Source organism: Emydura macquarii, unplaced genomic scaffold (genome assembly GCF_026122565.2).
Source record: "Emydura macquarii macquarii isolate MOO-44397 ecotype Brisbane River unplaced genomic scaffold, CSIRO-AGI_Emac_v2 contig_2897, whole genome shotgun sequence".
In the NCBI taxonomy this organism is placed as follows: Eukaryota; Metazoa; Chordata; order Testudines; family Chelidae; genus Emydura; species Emydura macquarii.
In genome coordinates this window covers 50747092-50771353 of record NW_027133034.1, presented here as the reverse complement: position 1 = coordinate 50771353, position 24262 = coordinate 50747092, and the positions used below count along the sequence as shown (strand labels likewise).

At 37.9% G+C, this 24262-nt stretch overlaps 2 protein-coding genes across 4 annotated transcripts in view; one reads left to right on the top strand and one right to left on the bottom strand.

Moving 5' to 3' along the window:
• LHFPL2 (LHFPL tetraspan subfamily member 2) overlaps positions 1-9690 on the top strand; it is a 166984-nt gene extending 157294 nt beyond the window's left edge. Inside the window, exon 4 of the mRNA XM_067568939.1 lies at positions 4521-9690. Coding sequence (XP_067425040.1) covers positions 4521-4777 — 257 coding nt within the window. The 3' untranslated portion in view covers positions 4778-9690. The remainder of the gene's footprint in view (positions 1-4520) is intronic.
• Positions 9691-12086: 2396 nt separating this feature from the next.
• The window catches only part of SCAMP1 (secretory carrier membrane protein 1), a 77579-nt gene continuing 65403 nt past the window's right edge, over positions 12087-24262 (bottom strand). For all 3 annotated transcript variants that reach the window (XM_067568495.1, XM_067568496.1, XM_067568497.1), the window contains 2 exons: positions 18513-18630; positions 12087-16782 (listed from right to left, as the gene is read on the bottom strand). In XM_067568495.1, coding sequence (XP_067424596.1) covers positions 16618-16782; positions 18513-18630 — 283 coding nt within the window. In that variant the 3' untranslated portion in view covers positions 12087-16617. The remainder of the gene's footprint in view (positions 16783-18512; positions 18631-24262) is intronic.

Here is a 24262-nt window from a genome sequence, read left to right as displayed (position 1 = left end):
AAGGGTTGGATGAGCATCTGAACTGATCCTGCACTCACCCTGTGTTCATTTTGGGGAGAAGTTAAGATGTTTTTTTGCTTTTTGCTGCATGGCTGTACATGTATTTTTGTAATGCTGAGGCTGGTTTTGTGCATGTTCTCATCTGGTTTTGTAACTCTTGATTACGATGATAAGATGCAGTACATGGGATCAGGAAGTCTAGTGTGAAAGTTTATCTGAAATACCCCATGCAATGAATTGTATGCCATTCAACTTAACTAACTTGGAAGGACAAGGTCCTCTGTTAACCCCACCAGGATTTTGTTTCCAGAGACACCAAATATTTCAAACCTGATGCTAGATTACTAAGCCACTCTCTCTAGTAAGGAATAGATGGGATGTTGGCTCTTCCTGGTTCATCTATGTTCCTTTATACCTTTTTTTTTTTTTTTTTTTTGTCACAATTTTCTTGGATTCTTTCTTAACAAGCAGAGCAGTCAAGGCAGTAGGTCAGTAGACTCTGTAACCACTACTCCTTCAGATGACCAAAAGAAAACAACATGAGAGACTCCTTTCACTCTACCCATATGAACCTGTTACCGTTGCAGCCTTCTTAGCTGGGAGAGATCAGAGATGGATCTTTGATCCAAACTGCTCAACTATTAGGCCAGTGGGCTGGCCTATAGAATAGTTTTTTATGCTATAATAGATGGAGGGAAGTGCCTCCGTGTGACATTAAAGAACTCAAGTTTTGTCTTAGCTGTAAATTTTAATATAAATAAATAAACATTTATTATGCTTTCCTACAAATAGGAAACAGGTGTTTAATATTAAAGTTGTTAATGATGGTAAACATTAATATATCTAATAATAAGAAAGGGGTGGAACTTTTGAACCAGTGTCTGTTATAATATGTTGCATGTTTACAGAAATTGAGTGAAAGGTGATTTGGCAAGGAAAAACACCTTAAGAATTTTTACTTTCACTAGTTGTTCGTAATACCAATCTAGGACATGAGAGTTTACCTGTGTTTAGGAAGCAGAGAAAATTGACCCTATACACTCTTTATTCTGGACTTTCCTAATTTTTTTTCCAAAGACAGTCCCAGTTCAGTTAACTGTATGCTATAGTCAACTTTATCTTTTTTTCAGAAACCACTGCCCCTTAAAGTAAGCTGACTCTTAGCGCTATGGGAGTTGAGGGTGCTCAGTACTTTTCAGGATTAGGCCATTTATTTAGATCAGCTAAATCAAAGCATTGTAGCATTGTGGTTCAGGTGTTCAAAGTGGCAGAGACATTAAGTCTAAAACCTCAGAGGAACGGACCAAATTGGTATGTGGTATTCCATAAAATCCAGGCAGGTACACACGAGAGTACAACAAGCTTCAACAGTTTGAGCTTTGGTTAGGAATTATTCAGATTTGAGAAGTATGTGCCAAGAAACAATTCTATCCTTTTCAGGGGCTCTTCTTCCAGTAGGTGGAGACAGATGTTAAATATTAAATTAAATAAAACTTAAATATTGGCATAGAAGAGTGTAGACACCAAACTTGTAGCTAAAAGTTCTTGCTAGGGCATATAAACAAAGTAGTTTCTTGATGCAGTTTTAGAAGCTCACATGTTGTTGGCTGCATAGACACTATTTAAAATTCAAGGATTTTTTTAATGAAAATCATCATTAGTGAGCCTTTTGCTGTTGATCAATAGAAGAAACAGCAACTGTGACATTAGTTGTACAATGAGAAGAAATATGGTTTAATCATTCTGGTTACACATTGAACAGGAAAGTTCTGATGACTAAAGGAGGGGAATTGTTGGTGTTTAGTCTGAAATGACTGGTGGGCTCAGCAGGATGGAAGCACAGCTTATCCAGATCTGCCCTAGATTAAACAGTACTTTATACTTGATGTACTCTAAGCATTCAGACAGGAAGCACTACATAAACTTTGTCATTGTTTCTTATTGCATATAGAATGGGAAAGAAATCCCTTCACTGAGAATAGACATCATTCACTGAGGATTTCATTACCCGGAGCATACAGTTCATTCATGTAATAGCTGTCCCATTGTTAAGAAATGCTTTGTGAAGGAGTTTCTTTTATGATACAATGGACATTTATAGAGATTTTTAGTTAGTTAGGGTTGAGTTTTTACATTTTATAGTCATGTATTCAATGGTTTAAAAAACTGGGAACTGTAGTTTGTTTTCACTGAGGGAAAATCTTCACAGCTGGCTGAATTTCTTTCAATAATTAAGACAATCTAATATACTAGAGCATGTAAAGTCATAATTGAATTGAATGAGACAGGGACTAGTCCTTACATCTGTTCTTGCACTGAAGATTTACTGAGGAATAAACAAAGACTGGCTGTGATTTATAACTTAGTGGAAATTTCAGGGTTGGAAGAAATATAGGAATGAATTAATATTGGAGGTAGGTGGAAATATCTACTTTCTCCGGATTCACTTTTAGACCGTGATAGCACTGTTTACAATTTGCCTTTCCCAAAATGCTGCATTGTATGAGAGGTTCAGAAAAAACAGGTAATATTTAAAATCTTATTATTGACATGTGCAGTTCCCTAATACATTTGCTACACATAATTGAACAAAAACATTCTGCATCTTCATAGTATCATGCCAAGCAAAATTCAGAATACTATAATATGTGACTATGTGGAGGCAATTCTTGATTTAGGCCTAAGTGGAGCACAGGATCTGGTCCAAAAGGTGCATATAGTTGAACCGCTCAGAAATGGCAACCAAAATGTAATTAATTTTAACATCCTTGCAGGGGGAAAAATGCCAAAGAAACCCACCACAACAGCATTTAACTTAAAAAAGGGGAACTAAATGAGGAAGCTAGTTAAATGGAAATTAAAAGGAACAGTCACAAGAGTGAAATGCCTTCAAACTGCATGGAGACCATACTAGAGGTACAAGAGATATTCAAACTAAATGTATACACCAAATTAAAAAAAACCCAACCAAACAGTAAGAGAACCACAAAAACACCACCATTACACAGCAGCATAAAATAGGAAGTTAGGGGCAAAAAGGCATTCTTTAAAAATTGGAAGTAAAATCCTTTTGAGGAAAATAGAAAGGAACATAAACTCTGGCAAGACAGGTGCAGGAGTATAAAGGCTGGCCAAGAAAGAATTTGAAGAGCAGCTAGCTAAGGACACACAAACTAACAGCAAATATTTTTAAAGTACATCAGAAGCAGGAAGCCTGCCAAACTGTCAATGGGGCCACTGGATGATCGAGATGCTAAAGGAACACACAAGCAAGACACGTGGTGGAAAAGCTAAATTAATTCTTTGCATCAGTCTTCACTACTGAGGATATGGGGGAGATCATCACACCTGAACCATTCTTTTTAGGTGACACATTTCAGGAACTGTCCTAGATTTAGATGTCAATAGAGGAGGTTTTGGAATGAATTGATAAACAGTAATAAGTCACCAGGACCAGATGGTATTCACCCAAGAGTTCAGAATGAGCTCAAATATGAAACTGCAGAACTACTAACTGAGATATGTAATTTATTGCTTAATTAAATCAGCCTCTACCAGATGACTGGAGGGTAGGTAATGTAACACTGATTTTTTTTTAAAAAAAAAAGGCTGCAGAGGTGATCCTGGTAATTACAAGCTGCTACTTCTTCACACTACACTACACTACACACAGTCAACCAGTGGATTCATTGCCAGGGAATATTGTGAAGGCGAAAAATATAACAGGGTCCAAACGAGAATTAGATAAGTTCATAAAGAATTGGTCCATCAATGGCTGTTAACCAAGATGGTCAGGGAAGCAACCCCATGCTCCAAGTGTCCTTAAATCTTCAACTGCCAGGAGCTGGGACTGGACAACGGGATGGATTACTCAAAATTACTCTGTTCTGTTCATTACCTCTGAAGTATTTGGCACTGGCCACTGTAAGAGAGAGAATACTAGGCAAGATGGACCTATGGTCAGACCAAGTATGGCCATTCTTATTGCCTTTCTAAGTTCAAGGATCAAACTTGGGTGAATTTGGAGAAAAACAGCAAAGATGTTGAAGTGCTAGAGGAATTCATTTATAAAGGAAGATTAAATGTGGCTTGGTTAAGTGAGGATTCTAAGCAGAATACGATAACCATTCACGAGTATTTGAAGGGTGTAAACATAAAATATATAAAAATACTGAAGGGTTTCACAATAAGCGTGTAACTAGGGGTAACGTTTGAAATTAAAAGAAAAATGAAGACTGAATAAGAGGAGAAAAATTGACAATGAAATAGCCTCTCTCAAGCAAAGTGGTGAAAGGACTAGACATTTAGAAAAAGCACTACGCAGTGTACCGTAGGGAACAATCCTTGTTAGCAGGAGATAGACTAGATGGGCCAACAGGGTTTTCCATCTCTCATTTCTGTTATTTGTAGGGGAGCAGGTGTGTCAGACTATTAGTACATTAGAATAATTGCAAAATGTTATATTTGCTCTATCTTGTATAGGTTGTTAAATTGTTTTTATTCTTTTTTTTTTTTTAAAGGCCTCTTCCTTATCTTAGGCTTGATGCTGTACCCTGCAGGTTGGGGCTGCCAGAAGGCAATAAGCTATTGTGGACATTATGCTTCTGCTTATAAACTAGGAGACTGCTCATTGGGCTGGGCCTTCTACACAGCTATCGGTGGCACTGTTCTGACATTCATCTGTGCAGTCTTCTCAGCGCAAGCAGAAATTGCCACATCCAGTGACAAAGTGCAAGAAGAAATTGAAGAGGGGAAAAACCTTATCTGCCTCCTTTAAATACAACGGAAAAAATATCAATCAGTGCCTGGGAAACACTGACTTCAGTCTATGTTGATTTTAAATGACTTGATAAAAGGATCCACTTACTTGTTTTCACCATTTGTGTGATTAAGCCTTATGCAGTCTAGCCTTGAACTACTGAAGCAATATTCTATCACTTGCTGGGCGAAGAGGACCAGAGAAAGGAGGATCTCAAGCAAAGAGTGTGGATATGTAGGAATTTTTGCAATGTGGCTGTATTGTCAGGATTTAGCAGAATATACAAATTGAGAGTGAGGCGGTGGGAGTGTACATAGTGTACAAACGTTCTATACCTGACAATTTCTGATTTGATCAGATTGCATTGTCCTCCTTGGTCACTTTGATGGATCTGCATTAAAATAATAAAAGCCAGCACATTTCTACTATGTACAGGACTAGCCTATTTAATCAGGTTTTGTTTTCAAGGGCTTCAAACACTTGTGAACATTTTATTGCCACCTGGTTTGGTACCATAGTTAATATAGTGGTGCTTGTTGATGAGTTTTAAAATTACTTAAAGCACAACAGCATTTTTTGGATAATTCAATGCATGACTAAAAGAACAAGGTTGACAGTAAGACCTTGCTAAAAGTCTGTATAAACTGAAAAGAAATTGAGGCAGGGGCTCAAATTATTTAGTTTGTTCTGGCATGAAATATCAGTAACAAGTAGTAGGTACATTACATTTCAGCAGCATGATTTGAAGTTGAATTACTTTTGTTTCATAGCAGAGTTAGGGGAACTGTGGTTATGCTGGAGATTACCTATATAAAATAAAATTGGTAGAATTAATGCTTTAGTACCTAATATGTGAAACACAGAACTTGGATACAGAAATGGTGCCTTTACTAGAAATCACAGGTCTCCTCAATATTTAGGGAAAACACTATATTATCTCTGCAGCACAGCTGACAGTGTTATTTTGTGAATGCCAACAAGTGTTGATACTGCCTCACTCTTCAGTAAAAATATGAATCGTATATTCAGTTACAATTACAGTATTTCTCTGTTTGCCAAAAGAAACCTCATTCCTAGTCCACAGACCAGTGTCTTGTGTCTCAGAGCCAGTGTAGTCTGTAATAAATGTTCACCCATCAGGAGACCATGCCTAATTCTAAATGTTTGTGGGAAAACCTTTTCCCATTCTTTTAAACCACATTTGGTATGGATACATTTCCAGCACAATCAGCAGAAGCAGAAATATGGCTTGCCACGAATGACATTTCTTTCCAAAAAGCATTCAGTTCAGTCATATTACTTGTGTTGTTTCTCCAGTTTCTAGAATTATTCTTGAGTAGATTAAAAGGATACTAGAAGAGAGAACACTGTACTGCCTTGGGGATGCGTGAGCGCAATGGAGGGTTTATTTAATAGATAACATTTCCTATCAAATGACTAGTTAATTTTCAAACAGTTTATTTGATTGTGGTGAAATACCAGCAGGTGCTGAAGGCTGAGCCTACTGTTAAAATGCTACAGAGAACCACCAAAGCTGGCTACTAGTTTTATCAATTTTTCTGTAATGTTACAATCAAGTAACTTCTATAGATATAATCCATGGGGTTAATCATATTCTATGTGATTTATTTTAGAGAGAACAAATTAGTATAAAATGTGTGAAGGTTTTGTGTTCTTATTTTTGCTGCATCTCTTGTGGTGATCTAGAACTGAGGGAAAAGCAGCTTGCCTTAACCATGCACAGTTTTACCAATGTTTTACCATTAGAAAAGCAAAGTCAATAAAGGTTAAAGGTTTCTTTGGAGCTGATGTGGTCTCTACACTTTTTTGAACTCTGTATCAGCTCCTGTGGAAGTCTTTCCCAGTACTTTGTGAAGCAGGACACTTCTTTAGAAATTATTGATTTGAGGGTCCAGGCTTCAACTATAGAGGTTTAAAAAGATAATGTCACTGTGTTTAATAAATGGTTGGGTAGTTTTTAAACTCCAGTTTACAATAATGCTGCCTCTCTAATCGGTTAAATCAATTAATTTACTTTTTAAAGTGGAATAATTTTGTTCTGGTCTGTTCCTGAAAAACCAGAACTGTTACCCTGGACCTATTAAATTGACTGATTATGGAGTACTACTGCAACTTCTGCTCTCCGCTGCACATAATATGTAGTCCTGACGTAAATGCAGGGGAGTGGACTGGATGACATCTCGAGGTCCCTTCCAGTCCTACAATTCTATGACTCCCAATGTCAGAGCAGAATGATGTGGAGGATGTTATGCTAGCCACAGGGTGAATCTTCCCCCTTGGTGGCAATTAAATTATTTTCACCACGGCAGTGTAAGAACCCAGCCTTTCCTCATTTTAACCCAGAATTCACACTTGAGAAACCTGTGTTTTCCCCATGCCAATCCCATTGCACTCTATACAAGATTTTAAAACGGGTAACTCACTTTTCTTTTAAATATTTAATTTAATAAATTAACGCTATGGGCTGGAACCATTTATGCCAAGTGTCTGCATAATGCAAGATGTTTTAAAACAAATTATAACCACTTGCAAAAATTGGTGTTAGGGCTAAATCGCAGCCAAGGCATCATAATTTGCCTTCTTTGCACCTGTGCTTCTTTGAAATGTTTACTTGTACATACAAAGAATACCTTACAAAGCACACACTCCAAATTTACTACCATATTCATACTTGGATGAATCCAATAAAAGAACCCTGTAAGAACCATCTACCTTTAGAATAGGTTCTGCAGGTGCTGCTACTTTAGAGCCCCCAACTAATGTGCACAATACAATCTGGGGCACTAACACAGCTATCATATGGAACTTTTAACTGGAAGAGAATCTTAAGTGCTGTGAACAGCACATGGAATTGGGGGGAAGATAAATTATATTTTTTAAATCTTGTGATTTTTTTTTCCTTAAGAGGATGGTGCGCCAATGTTTAAAAAACAAACCATTGCCTCCAGATCGTGACTCTCTAGTGTTACAAATATGTTAAAATCCAAGTACTATATTAATCAGTGTAAGATTACTATTTTCAAAGGTGTAGTGCAGTGCTTAAATGAACTGGTTTGGACTGTGCATGCTCCATGTACTGTGTGAATTAAAAAAAGTAAGCCGTGAACAATCATACAATATATTATTAGGACATAACTATGTTAGTTCTTACAGTGCTGAAAATATTAATGTTGGGTTTTGTAGTCTGCATAAAATATAGTTTTGCATATTTTTTTTAATTTGTAAAGGAAGTGGACCAGCTTTTATTATTGTACTACTATAACATCAAACCGACCTTCACTAATATAATCAACTCATCAGGTCAGATCAGTGACTGGCATAGATGGAAGGAACAACTCAGCCTCTCTGCTTGCTCAGGGTTCTGTTTTTTCTGACAGGTGATAAGATGGCTTTATATCACATACTGATTTTCTTCATGAGCTTTAAGATATGTGACCCATTCATTGTTGGATAGCTGTTGTTCCTGAATTTCAATTCCATCAGAACCGTGGCCTTCCGAGACATTCTGTGAAAATGATTTTTGTCAGCTTCATGCATGTTTAATTAGTTTCATGATGGGCCATATAGTGTAACTGCTTCTTAATGTACATGTAGTGCTTAGGTGAAAGGAATTGTTTGCTGTGGCATTGTTAAAAATGTGTCTGTTAACTCGCTCAAAGTTGTAACATATTAACTTTGTAATTATTTTAATATAGAAATGTTCTTTAAACAGCTGTGGTTTGATCACCTTTGTAAACATATATTCTGTAAAGTGCCAGTTTTTTTGGCGTGTAGCATATTTAAATATATATACACAAATTTGTGTGAGATGTGCAATAACAAGTGTGTCTTTTAAAAAAAAAAAAATATATGCTTTAAAAAGGGACTGTCCAGTGAAGAAGGGTTGGAGTTTTGTTTTTGGACAAATTTATTGCTCTGTCTGATTGTAGTTGAAAGATTTATCTAAAATTTCTTTTCTAGATTAATTTGAAATACTCAGATCTGGGTAATCCAGGCCTGATTTATTTATAGCCTTAATTCCAACTGTGAAGCTGCACCCCTCCACACTGCTCAATATCTAGGAGTTGAAAAGATCAGCAGTGCTTGGTAATGTTTCCCAATGTGCTCTATAGACTACTAGGCGCTGCTGCTAAGGTATTATCTGCAGTCTGGCACCAGTACCATCTTTTTGCCTAATGAACACTTAGGCACCTCTGGCTCCTGGGATTTTCAGATAAATCATTTCAATTTTGTATTAGTATTCATGCCAAAATATCCTCATTTTCATTTTTAAATGCAATTTCCTTTGAAACCAATGATGGGGGAGGACTGCTACAGAGGGAGTAATCAGTGGCTCTGTTGTGAGGGCAGTTCTACATGAGACAACTGGGCAGTAATGTATGAGACACTAACTGAAGCAAAAAAACTGAATAAGAATGTAGGCTGTGGTAATCCACCTAGACTAGTTTGAGCCATGGTTTATTTGTGGTACTATTCTTGAGTGAGCAATGCTTTGTGTAATGTTTTTCAGCACTGAATAGGTATCATCTATTTTTATTATCTAAATCTGACTTAAAGTGGAGTTTGCAAACTAATTCAATTAACATGGGTCAGACTACCTCAGTTTGAACATGCTTGGATATTTTAAGGCTGATATAAGATGCGTACATTAAAGGATTTATACTTATACTTACATTAGGCTATTGAGATTTTACAACAACTGACACTCTAATTCCAATTAAATATTGATCACCAAGTGTGTAATCTTACATCATAGCCATGTTTTATACAAGAAAGTTGCATTAAAAGCAGTTTTTATAATTTTATAATTAAATATAGCTCTGCTAAGCAATAGATCTGCAAGATAAAACCTGTGTAACACTGACCAATTGTGCGTGTAGTGGCTTTTAAAACAATGTAGTATGATGATAATAAAGCACATATTTCTTCTCATCCATAGAGTTAAAAGCACTTTATAAAAGGCAGGTAAGCAATGCATTTTACACACAGAGCACTTGTCAGAACTGAAAAGAGAATCCAGGCTTAGTCACTCCCAGGGTAGTGCTGCCTCCAGGCTAGTTTTCTGGTTAAGTGTTTACTATTTGCTGACACCAACAGCTAGCACAAGGGAGTGCAGTGAAAAAAAAACTTTCCACTGTCCTGTATTTTAAGCTGCTTAAAAATTCACTTTTATTATATACCTTTAAATAGACTCATTGATGTTCTGGCTGTTCACTTATCTGCACCTAAGCTGGCATTCCAAACCAATGTGCAACTTTAAACCCTTGCCTTTTAAAAATATTAAAAACCTGCCTAAGAATGTAAAGGGGGAGAAGGGTGGCACGAGGTGTGGGTTTTGAAGATGCTGGTATCTATGTGGCAAAGCAGTTAAGCTTTTAAAAAAAATCTTTCATACTGCATGTGGAAGCTTTTCCTCAAATACTTGTTGTCCCTTCAGAGTAATGGTCCTATGAACTTCACCTGGCAAGAAAAACGACAAAATCCATGACTCTTCACCACCTTTAACAGTACTCAGAGACTGCAATGAGATGTAAACTCTTTTTGGCCTGGCTGGGAAGGGTAACAGAGGAGAGGAAAAGCCATGTCAACCCAGCCAGTTCCAGGACATGTAATTAAAATGAAAAGATGCAACACCTCTTCCATCTATCTTGAGCAAAAGAATCACACATACCTCCAAAGCAGACCAAATATATAAAACTTTCCTGAGAAACATCAAGAGACATGCCATGGAGAGACAACAGCCCTTCACCAATATACAAGAAGTTCCTAATTGCACTGCCAGCATCCAACACATGGGCCAAGAATGAAACCTGCAGGTAAAGTGTCTGACAAGATGACCAATGCACAGGTAATACATGCCCATTTCATTAGGCTGGTGTCAATTTTACTTATGTGCCTTAGTATCTTCTGCAGCAAGACTAAAAATGCAGTTGCCACACTCAATTTAGCTGAGACTTCCAACAGCAATAATAGTTTTTGAGCAGAACAGTGGCAAATTAGCAGCTGCCTAATGTGTTCAAAGGCAGCTGATTACCATAATTGGATGTCTCTCTATCCTCGACCTATCCATCCAGCTCCAGCCGTCTAACCTGCTACTACCAAGCAGTGCTCCCTGCAGCCTAAGGGAAAACCCTATTGGATTGAGAGCAGCAGCTACAGCAAGAAGCAATATCAGACACAGTACAGAAGTTGTGTTCCTGGTAATTTAACCCTGTGCTAGCTTTAGGCTCCAGGTTCAGTCACTCCAGCACCTTTTGCTAGCACTTCAAAACCCAACATTTGCCTCTGTCCCTTTCAGCATGGGAAAGTTTCCTTAACTGAAACAGGAATGCTATGCATAAACAACCCATGGGCAGAAGCAAGCACAACCATTCCTCTTGCCAATGTCACGTATGTGAATTCCTTTCTGTCAAGGCTTTTTGCTTTAAGAGGGGGTGTTATAACATCAACATGTTAAAGTAGTACAGTAGGTTTCCAATGAGTACCATACACAGTCATTACCTGAGGACAGGTATTCTGAGAGAAGACATACTATAAACAACTGTAGGAAAATGTGAAAGTTTTAGCTAGAGCTGCCTATGCTTCTGTTAAAAATTGGTATTGTAGACTTTTGTTTCAGAATGCTCGTAGAGCTGTGCTCCTGTAAACATCAAATATTTCTCAGAAATGTCATGATTTCCATTTCATAGCTAAGCTATTATCCCACAATTGAAGTAAAAGGTGTGCACTGTTTCATCTCATTTTTCTCCAGGGCAGAGTAGATCACTATGTGCAGGGACAGAAGCATTTCATGAAAAAAAATAACCCAAAACCCTCACAAAAGCTAATATATTTCACTATTGAATTTAATTTTCTTCTTCACTTGGTGGAGGGAAACATTAAACAGACACGTATCAATTATTATCTGATCCATTCTGCCCTGTGCTTGATTTGTGAGTGGCATGTTGTCAGTTCAGGCTCATTTATTTAGAATCAATTTGCATTCACCTTACAAAGCCGGCTAGGACCGGTACACTGTGAAGAGTAAAAAACATTAGGCTCACATAGGTAAGACACCCTCTCCCCCTATAAATGTCTTGATAATTGTAACTACTCATTTTTAAACATATCCTATTAAGAATACATGCTCACTTGGTTGCCAGCAATAAACAAATCGTAGTATTGAACTATTCTTACAATATTCTTCCTCAATAGCATTTATAATAGTGAAAACTGAATCAAAGCATAGCCTTTAACTTTTTTTAAAATCATCCTTTAACTACCACAAGGATGAGCAAAATACTAGGAAGAATTAGATCCAACCTGGTAACTGAAATCATGTTTTATTTTATTTCACCACTGTAGTGCTCAACCACAGCAATCACTGAGCTGACAGATGTACTAAGAAAATTTTCAAACAAAAAATAAAAACAGAGGCAAATACAATGCCATGTGCAAATCTAACCTACATACATACATACATAATGCATGGTTAAAAATCTGGTTGTTTCTGCATCTCTCCAAGCAAAAATGTTAACAGGTAATGCTTCTACTAGAGTGTAAAAAGGTTGGTGGTGCTATTCTAGAAAGGGATGAGAGTGAATACAGCCATAAAATGCTTTCCCCAAGAAGGATACAGCTTTAAAGGGAAACTGTCAATCTGTATTTATTTCTGAAACATGTTTCCTGACAAAACATCCTTTACATGAACTTTTTTTTTTTTTTTTTTTTAAGTTTTTGTGTTTTTCTGCTCCCTGCTGATATTTCTTTATAAGGGTCTTAGAGAGCAGCCAGTATTCTGAGGCCCACACCTTTCTTTCTCCTCTTCTATTCTCTGTGCACATGCCTTCCTCTGCTGTTTTTTTCTGGTAAACCTCCTCAGGCAAAGATTGGGGCGCATAGGATCTCCTCAGGAGCAATGCATGAAAGTTATGTGATCATTCTAATAATGAGAAAGGAAGTGCAACTGTATCATAACTGACTATACACAAAGCTGTTTGGCCATCGTAAATATTACTTGTATGCCCAAAACTATTGGATAAGTGTGATTTTAGATTTGAATGTGCCCCCTTTAAAGACTTTAATCTGCTGCCAAATCATCTAAATACAGAATAAGAAGGGAGGGGGAAAATTGGTGATAATTTCACTTAGTGTTCAACTCTCTTGAACAAGTCATTTCTGATTGAACGAGTGGCTAGAGAAAAAGGTGGTTACAGATCAGAACAGGAGTATTACTGTACTGTGCATTTGCAAAACACTACTACAGTACAATGGTCTACATCCACTGCAAAGTTAACTGTTTACAAACCCTTAATATAAGATGGTAACAAATCAAGTAACATACTTCACATGTTAATTATATGAAACAGCAGTAGACAGCAATGTTACACTTTAATAGAACAAAATATTGATACAGAAGTATCAATTCAGAAAATAGAAAAATAATCAGTAGCAAATCAATATTTTTCAGCAGTTTCATTTTACTTCCAGTAAAATCCTAGGTAAGTTTTAATCCTTGTAGAGTTTCATTTAGCACTGATGGAGGTTGTTTTGTTTTTTAAACTTCCAATTTATACCACAAATACAAAGTGCTGCAAGCAGTGCTGAGGTTTTCCTTCATACTATCTGAGCAGTCCAATTCTAGTCATACTAATTTATTCTGGTAATGAACATCTTACTTTCCCATTTCAGCAGATTACAGAATTTATATACAGATTATAAAAACCAAATGATATTTTTTATACAGAGCAGCCTTCCTGCATGTTTACCTGACCTTTAAAAAAAATCCCTATCTTGTTTAAAACTATTCTGAGCAAACATCCAGGAAACAATATTTTTATTCTATGATCCTGTGTTAATACAATAAATATACAAAACTTTTGAACTATTCAGCCATGCAACATCAGAGGGACAGAATGAATGTGTTTGTACAGAACCATGACAGTCACTAGAATGGCAGAGCATTGTTAGTAATTTACAAAATATACAAACATCCCTCAGACAAATAAATCCTAAATTACGAATCACTGACTATTGACATTCCAGTGTTTAAACTTCATACTTTGAACCAAATTTGTCACAAAATGACAAATTGAGTAGGTGCATACTATGTTAACTGATAAGAGACTAATTTAACAAACATCAGCCTTCTGTGTTCACATCTAAAATGAGATTTTTTTTCCTTTGGATCACAAATATATTCATATATATATATATGGATGAATTTTGTAATGTCATGCATTTAGAGTGCAGCAGTAAACATGATAAAAATGAAACAGTCATATGTACATATTCTGTAAGAATATTCAAAAACAGATTTCCTTAAGAATGTACCTAGGGATGTGCCTGTCAGTTTCAAGTTGCTTTTTAACATTATCACAGGCTGGTAATCTACTATTGTACAGCATTACAATAAATTTAACTGTGAGGTGTACCTTATACCCCATGAGACAAAGAAAAATGCTTACAGGCTCAAGATCTACCCTGAAAAGGAACTCCTAAATACAATTTTCATATTTGTTTAAAAAGACTCAAAGTAGGACCTGCTCTAGAGAGGCTAGAAATGTGTTAGGCGATCACAACACAGAATGGGGATCTTAAACTGTAAAATTAAAATTCAGTGGAACACTGAAGTTTAAACAGATTTAAAAAACCTAAAACCTCCTTTGCTGAGAGAAAAGCTTTACAGAGTTCCTGTTACTCTGTTATTTCAATTGTATTATTTACCTCCTAGTGAAGAGAATTCTAGCTGGAAACAATACAACTACGAACAACAACTTCGGTGCTTTCTTACCAGATTTATCTTTACTGCTACAATTGGATTCCGAGACATTAACAAATTAAGAATTTAAGTTGTACTTGTAATTTATGCAGGGATTTACGTATGCAAGCACTCCGCTGCTCCAGATATTAAGCTGTTTAAGGATATTTTTTTAAGGGTTTTATTTTACAATATCCATAAATGGAAGTGAGAAGATTATTCCTTTATCAAAACCAATCCACGTTCAGAACATTGGGCCTCTCTGAGCTTGTCTACATGTAAAATGCTGTAGCGCTTCGGGTGAGACTCTATCTACACCAACAGGAGAGGTTTTCCCATCAGCATAGGTGCTCCACCATTCTGAAAGGTGATAGCTAGGTTGACAGGAGAATTCTCATCAACCCAGTACTGTCTGCTCTAGGAAATTAGGTCCGTATAACGGCATCACTCCAATCTGGATTTTTATACCCTTGAGCAACATCACAATACCAAACTAATTTCCTAGTATATCCCAGGCCTTTATAAATGTTAAGGTTCCATATTGCAAACCTTTTTTACTCATATGAGCAGTCACACTGATTTCAAATAAAGTATATTTGTAAGATTTGGGGATCAGGTCCTTAATGATCTTGCTTTCTGAAATGTGCATTTTTCAATTTTAAAAACTTAGTCCAAAGTACTACATATATTTTCATCCAGTCAATCTACCTTGGAATCTCAAATGGCCTTAAATAGATAGGATCACGATTTTAAAGTAAGAGCTGATTAAGATTTGGAAAATTAAGAAGGTAAGTATGAGCATGTATTGCTGATATACCACAGCATCAGTTTAATCTATTAGACAAACATCCATTTCAACAATGAAAAAACATATTTAATTACTCTTTCTTCATGGACATAAAAATGTTTCACTTTTCCAAGTCAAAATAATTAAGAATCTTCTTTGAATCAAATCACAAATGAAGGCTGAGGTGCGTTAAAAGGAATTCAAGTATGTGTTAAATGTCAATTTAAAAAGTTTGATTAGAGAAAATATTCCTGTAAAAAAATTAAATTAAATACTGTATATTCGGATTTTTGGACAAGCAGTAAACAGTAACTGACCAGGCTATAGATTTAGTACCACTGTTAAACTAACACTCAAAAAAAGAACACCCCCCCCCAAAAAAACAAAAAACACACAAAAAAACACACAAAAAAATCTTCACTGCATTTAAAAGGGGGGAAACAACTGGTTATGGGAGTGTTCTAAAGGTTGATAATTTTCCTTTAACAAAACAGAAATTAACAATAGCAAATATAATCATTTAACAAGAGTTAAAACCATCAGTTAACTTTTCTTTACTGTACATTGCATTAAACATTCTGTCAGTGAGAATGTGCATGCAATAGTCATTTCTGATTTAGAAGAAAGTATGCCACGAAAATGGATACAAACCAACACTTATGATTATACGTGGTATAGATAAATCCTGGACCAAAACACTAGTTCAGCATGGTCAAATAATGCAACAGCACTCAAGCAAACTTATAGATTTATATCAAAAGACCTATTGCCCTTAAAAAAAGAATTTACACTATCTACCACACTTATATCTGTCCATCAGCTGCTGAAACTGCAACAGTCAATCTTAAGTCTCAAACTGTCAATCTACTTCTTACAGTAAAAACAGGCTCCTAGGAACAAAAAATAACTGCTCCAAAGTACTTTCCTTAAGTTAAAATGAAAGATTCCAGAGCGAATTACTAGAAATACTCCTAAATACATTTAACAGATCGCAGAAAATACCATATCAATTTCAGATCTATTGCTGAAGTTTCCACCAAAATACTGCTCCTCCAGAAAATATGGAGAATTACATATCTAGAATGTATTTAACTTTTTAAAGAGGGCAAAAAAGGTTGGCTGTGGGTTTTTTTTATTTTGATAAATAAATGTATAAAAGGAATAAAACAAGAAACTTTTCCTGTTTTAGCCCATGCACATCTAAAGAAGAGACATACATGCTGTGTGTGTATTTTGAACGCAAGTCTTTAGGAATGGAACAAGTAGATGGAAAAAGTATAATCAAAGAACTGTAGTGATTTTTGTATTTCTCTAAATTTGGTTACCCTTGAAAGCATTTTGAGCTGCACTAGTTGCTGCTGTAGATGCTGCATTTGCTGCAGCTGTTTGTACAGTTTTGTTGGACATCACACCTGTTGCAAACTCTTGCTGGGCTTTCTCAAAACTAGCACCGGTTGTGCGGTACAGGCCGTGCACCTAAGACAGAAATGGAGGGTAAATGGGGAAGGGAGAAGAGAGAAACAAAAGAGTTAAAAAGTGTTACAAGCATTCTAGTATCTATATTTGTAGATGGGACACCAAAAGTCATTAGACAACTTAACGAATAGAGTGATGGGGAAATCTGATTGTTGCCTGCTTATAGCTGTATGGTGGATAATCAAAGGGGTGAATTTTAGTCCACAGCATCCACAGCAATATTCGGTCTAAAACATCAACAATGTGCCTTTTAATTGGCATTAAAATGGCAAAATCTTAAACAATTAAGAACTGGAAATCTATTAAGTATTGAAAACCATTTAAGGCAAGATAGTCATTCAACATTAAGTGACGCTCAAAATTAAGCAGTTCCTAATGCATTAAAACTAAAAAAAAAAAAAAAAAAAAAAAAAGGAAATGATCTTTATGGAAAGAATAGTTTACCCTGCCAAATGTGTTACCACAGCAGACTGAGAAAATTGCTTGGTAAGGGTAAGAAGAATTCATATTGATTGTTTGAAGGAAAGGAGCTTTTGACAGGGCAGAGGAATGCTTCCCAAGACATACAGTAAGGACAATTTATCCCCTGAACCGCTCCAGGTTATAGTGGCAAAATGCTTTTTCCCACTGCTCAGAAACCAGCAATCTGTTAAAAAACAAAAACAAATAAAGACCTGGGCTCTTGCCCATTTTTCTAGCCTGGAGTTGCTTAAGGAATCAGTCTCTTTCATCCACTGACGTCGTCAACATCTTCCCTCCAATCCACATCTACGGCTGCCCACTCTGAATTGGTGGGATCAGTTAAATACTCCTCAAGTGACTGTAAAACACCATCCTTTCTGTTGCTTCCCCAACAGATGGATCATCACCTTTACCTCAGTGAAGTTTAACTTCCTTTGGGACACTGCCAGATTCAGGGAGCTGACATAAGTGGCAAACAAACCATCCCCAACCTCCAGGAAGGAAGGAAGGAAGGAAAGTAATCCTAAAAATTGTTTCTTTTAAATATCCAATTAGATTCCAATATAGGTAGATCAACTATCCAGATTGTTTGGAGGACATTTCTGAATTAGGGGTAAATCAGGATTTATATAATTGGAGTTTATATTTTAAAAAGTGTAGTGTGAAAATACCATACCCATAGTTCCAGCAATTAGTAAAGATCTGACCCATTTGTGGTTGCAACTAATGGCTTCAATGTATGTTGAACTTAGAGGAAGAGTTAACCACGTCTGGAGAGTTGCTTTAGCTTACACCTTCTTGCCTCTGGCTCTAGAGGGCCATTCTGCAAACTTTACAGTCTTTACATTTCATTTTTTGAATTAACAGATACAAGGGCAAACCTTGAATACCTTCCAAGTTTCTAAATATTAAATTACCAGATTCATGTTTCCAATCTAAGTTAAGTCTCTAAAATCTGAAACACCCAAACTTATTTAATAGCCTGAGCAGGCAGGCACTCCATGTTGGGAAATTACAGCCAGAGAGCCCGGCACCTCAGTGCTGTCTCCAATTCTTCCGCTGAGGGCAGGTTGTGTCACATTCTCTTTCTCTCCCCACCACTTACTGTCTTTACTATACCCCCAACCCAAAGACCAAAAGGAATATCACTTAAGCTTATTGATTGTGAAGACGCAGGAGAGGACCTCCCTAAAGCAGACAATTAAAATCTAGATCAAGGGACAGCAGAGTAAGTGCAAGTGTGAAATAATAAAAACAAAGCAACCTACCTTTTTAAACATAACTAGTGAGATGACAGCAGATGCTGTGAAAAGTGCTGCTATGATTATCATCATAATGCCAACAGGAATACTCTCATTAAGACCAGTCAGAGATGAAATCCATCCACTAAAGAAAAAAAAATGACAAATTTTATTATAGTAGTGCACTATATATTTTCCTTTTAATGGAACCTTTGTAATCGTCTGGTTCTCTTCAGATTTGAGAAAAGCAATGGAAATTATGAAATTTAAACATGCTCAGTTTTATAAAGTACTTTTAGAAGTTTAGTTTCTAAATTATGTAGTCTTAAAGTTAGGGGAAGTCTATAAAACAAAAAACTTTTGCCTATGCAAGTTACATATGCATAAAACTGCCATAGTTAGTTTATCGCCTGCGTACGTGCATACGTGGCTCCTCGCATCAGCACTATGCATACTCACCAGCAGTGCTTGTGTCGACACACAGTGCAGTGCACCAAAGGCAGGTATGCCAGTGTGCAACTCACCAATGTCCAGCCCAATATCTTTTGGGAAATTTTGGCAATGCATGATGGGGCAGAAAAAAGTCATGCAGGAGTGACAGACTGCAAGTCAAGTTCCTATCATTTACCTTTCTCCACCCCATAATGCCATTTCTACTCCATAATTTTCATGCATACTTTGAAAAGCCCACAAACCCACTTGGGAGCCTGCACAGTTCTGCTCTACTGTCATGAGCATTACAAGTATAGGATGCACAATCCTCTGGTATTTGCAGAGCCACAAGAAGAACTGCAGATAACATGACTATTTCCTGGAGGACAGACTGCTGTGGGACATAGCATGAACCAATTCAAGATTGTTGGTGGAATTCACAGAAGAGCCATAAACAATGGCACGTCGCTCTGGGCCTAAGAAATGGGCACTGACAGGTGGGACTGCAATAATGAAGGCTTGGGATGACTAGCAGTGGCTGCAGAACTTTTGTATGCATAAGGCTACATTCCTGGATCTGTGTGCCGAGCTCACCCCAGCGGTCCAGCACAGGTACACCAGAATGAGAGCTGCACTCACAGTGGAGAAGCAAGTGGTGATTGCACTGTGGAAATATGCAATGCCAGATTGATACTTGTCGGTGAGAAATCATTTCAGAGTTGGTAAATCCACTGTGGAGGCCATTATCATGCAAGTATGCAGTGCCATTAATCATCTCCTGCTGCACAGGACTGTTTAATCTCAGCAATGTGCAGGACATAATGGATGAATTTGCAGCAATGAGGTATCTGAACTGTAGTGGTGTGATAGACAGCACACGTGTCCCTATTTTGGCACCAGACCACCTTGCCAAAAAATACGTCAACAGAATGGGCTATTTTTCTATGGTTACGCAAGGGCTAGTGGATAACTGGGGACACTTCATTGATATCAGTGTTGACTGGTCAGGAAAGGTGCTCACATCTTTAAGAGCAGAGGACTGTTCAGAAAGCTATAAGGGACTTTCTTTCTCTACTGGTGGATTACCACTGCCAATGTTCAAATGCCAACAGTGATCCCAGGGGACCCAAAATACCCCTAACTCCCCTGATTCATGAAGCTGTCACCAGCCACCTGGACAACACAAAGAAAGATTTGAGTTCCAGCTCAGCAGGCGCAAAATTACAGTTGAATGTGTTTTTGGTAGATTGAAGGAGCACTGGTGTTGTTTACTCTCAAGACTGGATCTCAGTGAGAGAAATATCCCAATGGTTATAGCTGCCTGCTGGGTCATGCATAATATTTGCGAAGCAAAGGGGAATAAATTGCCATCATGGAGGAGAGCGGAGCCAGAGAGGCTGTCTGCTGAGTTTGAACAGCCACACACCAGGGCTATTAGAAAAACTCAATGCAGAGCTATACAGCACAGGGAAGCTTTGAAAGAGCACTTCAACAGCGAGCCACAGTAATCAGTTGTAGTGTACTGGGCTCTCTCTGTCCCTGCAGTTCGGGGGCCTGCTAAAAATTGTGGAGTGCACTAGGTTGCAGGATCTTGCTGAATGTCATCCAGAGTCCTCTTCTTTCTTCTCCGCCTCATCTGGCTTAGGCATTCCACAAGTGTGGAGGGGGAACTCCCAAGTGCCAAAATGGCAGCAGTGTTACAGATAAAACACAGAGGTACTACTGTCAATAGAGTCACAACGGAAAGTGAAAGTTAAGATTCAGAACTCTCTTCCCTTGATCTGCTAAAGTTTTAAACAAGACATGCTTATTGATTCTTCTGTTTCGGAGTGCTTGTGCACAGTGCCATTCACAGCTCCAGCCATGGTGAGTATGGCTTGCCAGAGGTCATGGAAATGAGGAGGAAATTGCTTGGTTGCATGAAACAATGAGTATAGAGAAATAGCACTGAATACTGGCACCATTTTCCATAGGCAATGGTGATTTTAGCTAATATCTCACTCCTGAGGGTAACAAAGGCACAGCTGCTGCTGGCACCCCAAAACCATCTGGGGCCTGTATACTGCTGGCCTGTTTACTACAATGGTGCCTGTCAACGTTATTGCTAACTGGTATGGAAAAGTGTTCTACCACAGAGATGGAAATAAGGCTAGCATCCCTAGAAACCTTTGGGAAAACATTGCATGAAAGTTTCATTGAGCTCTCTCAGGATGATTTAAGAGACATTCCTGTGAACATAAACTGTTTTGCATGCTTCCCCCTCAACACTACACAGGAATTGAAAGCAGACAGCAACTCTACCTTATCCAGTCTGAGGAAATTAATGAAAAGTCAATAGCCATATCCTACTAAGTTGGAAACCCCGTCACAGTAAAGGGAAATAAATTTATACACTTATCTAAGTTTCCTTCCCTTGCATCAGGCTTGCCCATGTGCGACTGCTGGTACTGACTGGACTGCAGTGGAGTCTCAAAAAGATCCTGGCTCACGGCACAACTGGACCCCAGGGCTGCACGTCCCCCATCCTCCTCTTTGCTGTTCACTCCTTCACTTTCACACAGCACTGCTGCTGATCCCTGCATCCCCTGTGCAATCTAGTTGTAGATATCCATGTTTTTACACCTGGGCTGTAGCTATGCTTGCACAGCTTCTCCCCACAGGCCCCCATCTCCTGCCTACTCCAGGCCAGAGCACATGTGGAGCATGAGCAGTTGCACACAACAATTGAGAGTTGTTAGGTGTGGTCGCCAAGATGGACAATCAGGAAAAGCCATTTAAAAATTTTTTAGGAACTTCAAAAGGAGGGGGGAAGGAAGGGCCAGTCTTCATGACTCCTGGACAATGTTCAATTGTGACCTGAGCGGTCAGTGTCGGGTATTGTGGGACAGCTGCTAGGGGACTATCAGGGTCAACAGCTCATGTAGTGTCTACATTTGTGCTGCATCAACCTCAATACATTGACCATAGCTCAACACTGCCTGGGGAGGTGGCATTACAATGGCGGCATAATAGAGAGCTTATACCGCTGGGAGACAAATTTAAGTGTGGACACATGCACAACTAGATCGACACAAGAAAGCTTACATTGACATAACTTTGTAGTGTAGACGAGGACTTAAACTTTTAAAAAATTCAAAACGTTTCAGAATTTTTGAAAGGATGTTACTTTTTTTGGATATGTTTTGATGAAGAATGGTAGAACAGTCATGTAAATTCACACAGATAAACAGTTCTTTATTTTCTGATCAATAAGACATTTGTTTAAGAAAACATACCAGATTACTTAACTGAGCAGTGTTTAGCTATATTGCTGCAAAGTGGCTTAAGAAACAAAGGATTGATGAGAATGCTGATAATATCAACAAGTCCCATCTCCTGAAAGTTTCCTGTCTTGTTTCTTAATAACTAACTGAGTCTTCAGGATGGTCATCCTTACTGAGGGCATCACTGCTTCAATTCCATTGCATTCAATGCAAGAGAGTATCTTTTCCCAAGGGCAACCTGCTTTCCACTTGCAAAGGTTTTGAGGAAAGGGCAGCCATCTTAACTGATGGCAGAGCATGGCTTCTCTCCCACTGAAAACCATGGGATAAAGGGGGGAACTTTTCAAGAGGCAGTCTCATATTCACATGCAACTACTACATTAGAGATAGCATCATTGCATCACTGAAGTGAACAAGATAATTTCTCACCAAAATAAACTGGATGATTTTATGGTAGAACAATTTAATTTGAAACTAACATTAATATCTGTCTTTTCAATCTCAATTTTAAACATTTTTTATAAATAGGGAAAGGCAGGAAAGAGAGAGTATAATGCCAAACTTAACACAACAAAAATCAGGAAATAGAGTGCATCCACATACCTACGTCACCTTCTCATAAATATATACCCACAGACACTAACACAAGCTGTCCATTCCCCTAACAAGCAAATCAACCACTGTCGCCAAGGTGACATCCATACACCATTAATTCTGCCTTCTGTAGACTACAGTATTATCAACCTTAAGACATGAAAAAATCATGACTCAGACCTCCAAAAATCAAGAGTTTTTTCTTATGATTTTTTGGGCCAGACTAGATTATGCTGGTTTTTGGTTTGTTTGTTTTATTGGGGTGGTGGTGGTGGGTGTGCACTTGATTCTGACGAAACACATAGCTTCTTCAGCCCAGTCAAGAAATCTGGCATCAAAACATTTGCTAACATGTCCAAGACAACCAAATTTGTCTGACAAGGGAGACACAATCACAGCAGCTACTAGTTCATAAATTGTTTTCCACAGAGCCCTGTCCTTAGCAAGACGAGGAGCTGATGTTTCAATGGCAATTTTTCTTAGTCACCCTGTGTCTCTCTCTCTCTTCCATGCTGATGGATCGATGAGCAGACAAAGCTGAATTAGAGTATCAACTGGGATCTCAAGCTGAAATATTCCATAAACTAAGAGCATGCAACAAAGAAACCACAGTGTACATCAGCGAGATGCCATGGTTGGAGTGAAATTCCACACATTCAGTGAATTGGCTACTGAGTACTTGAGGCAGGTCCTAAAAGGATTTGACAAAGCTAATTCTGTAATCAAAGTCTGACAGATATGACAACAGTAGCACTGTGAAAGCTGCAGAAAGACATCACCGGACAGGATCTAAGGTTGGATGCAAGAAATACCAGATGATCGGTGGACACCCTGTGCCCCCATGGAAAAAGGTTCTATTATGACATCCAACAAGCAGTCACTAGCAAAATTCCTCTGTGAATGTAGGGTTCAAAATGCACCTGAAAGCATAGGAGCACACTCCACACAAACATTCCACTTTCCTGGAGGCTTTTTTACAGGTGAAATAACAAAGTTCATCACAGCAGAGATGCTGAAGAAGCCCAAGACATGTACAGTACTCAAAAGGAAGCAGACATAAGGATGCTGCCGTTATGTGCCAATATGGTTTTTGGATCTCCTGGTGTCAAAGGAACCATAAGAATTAGGTCACCTGATACAGACATTTTGGTCCTTGCTGTTCACTACTTTAAGAAAATGGAACACATAGATAACATGGATTGTAATAGACATCATTACCAGTGCAACTGAAAAGCACCCCATCATATCTGTACATGCAATTTGTGACACACATACTCCTTACTTCTGCAACTTACGTCTGACCTTGTCATCCCTATTTGGTATTGGGGAAAAAAATCTGTGTACAATGTCAAAACAAAGGGAGCTGACCACTTCAAAGATCTTGCCAAACTGGGAGAGTGACAGACAAGCTGCAATTTTTGGAGCAAGGAAGTTAGAAGCAGTGTTGTATGACCAGAGCAAGAGAAAAAAGGAGACCTGCAGAGATCT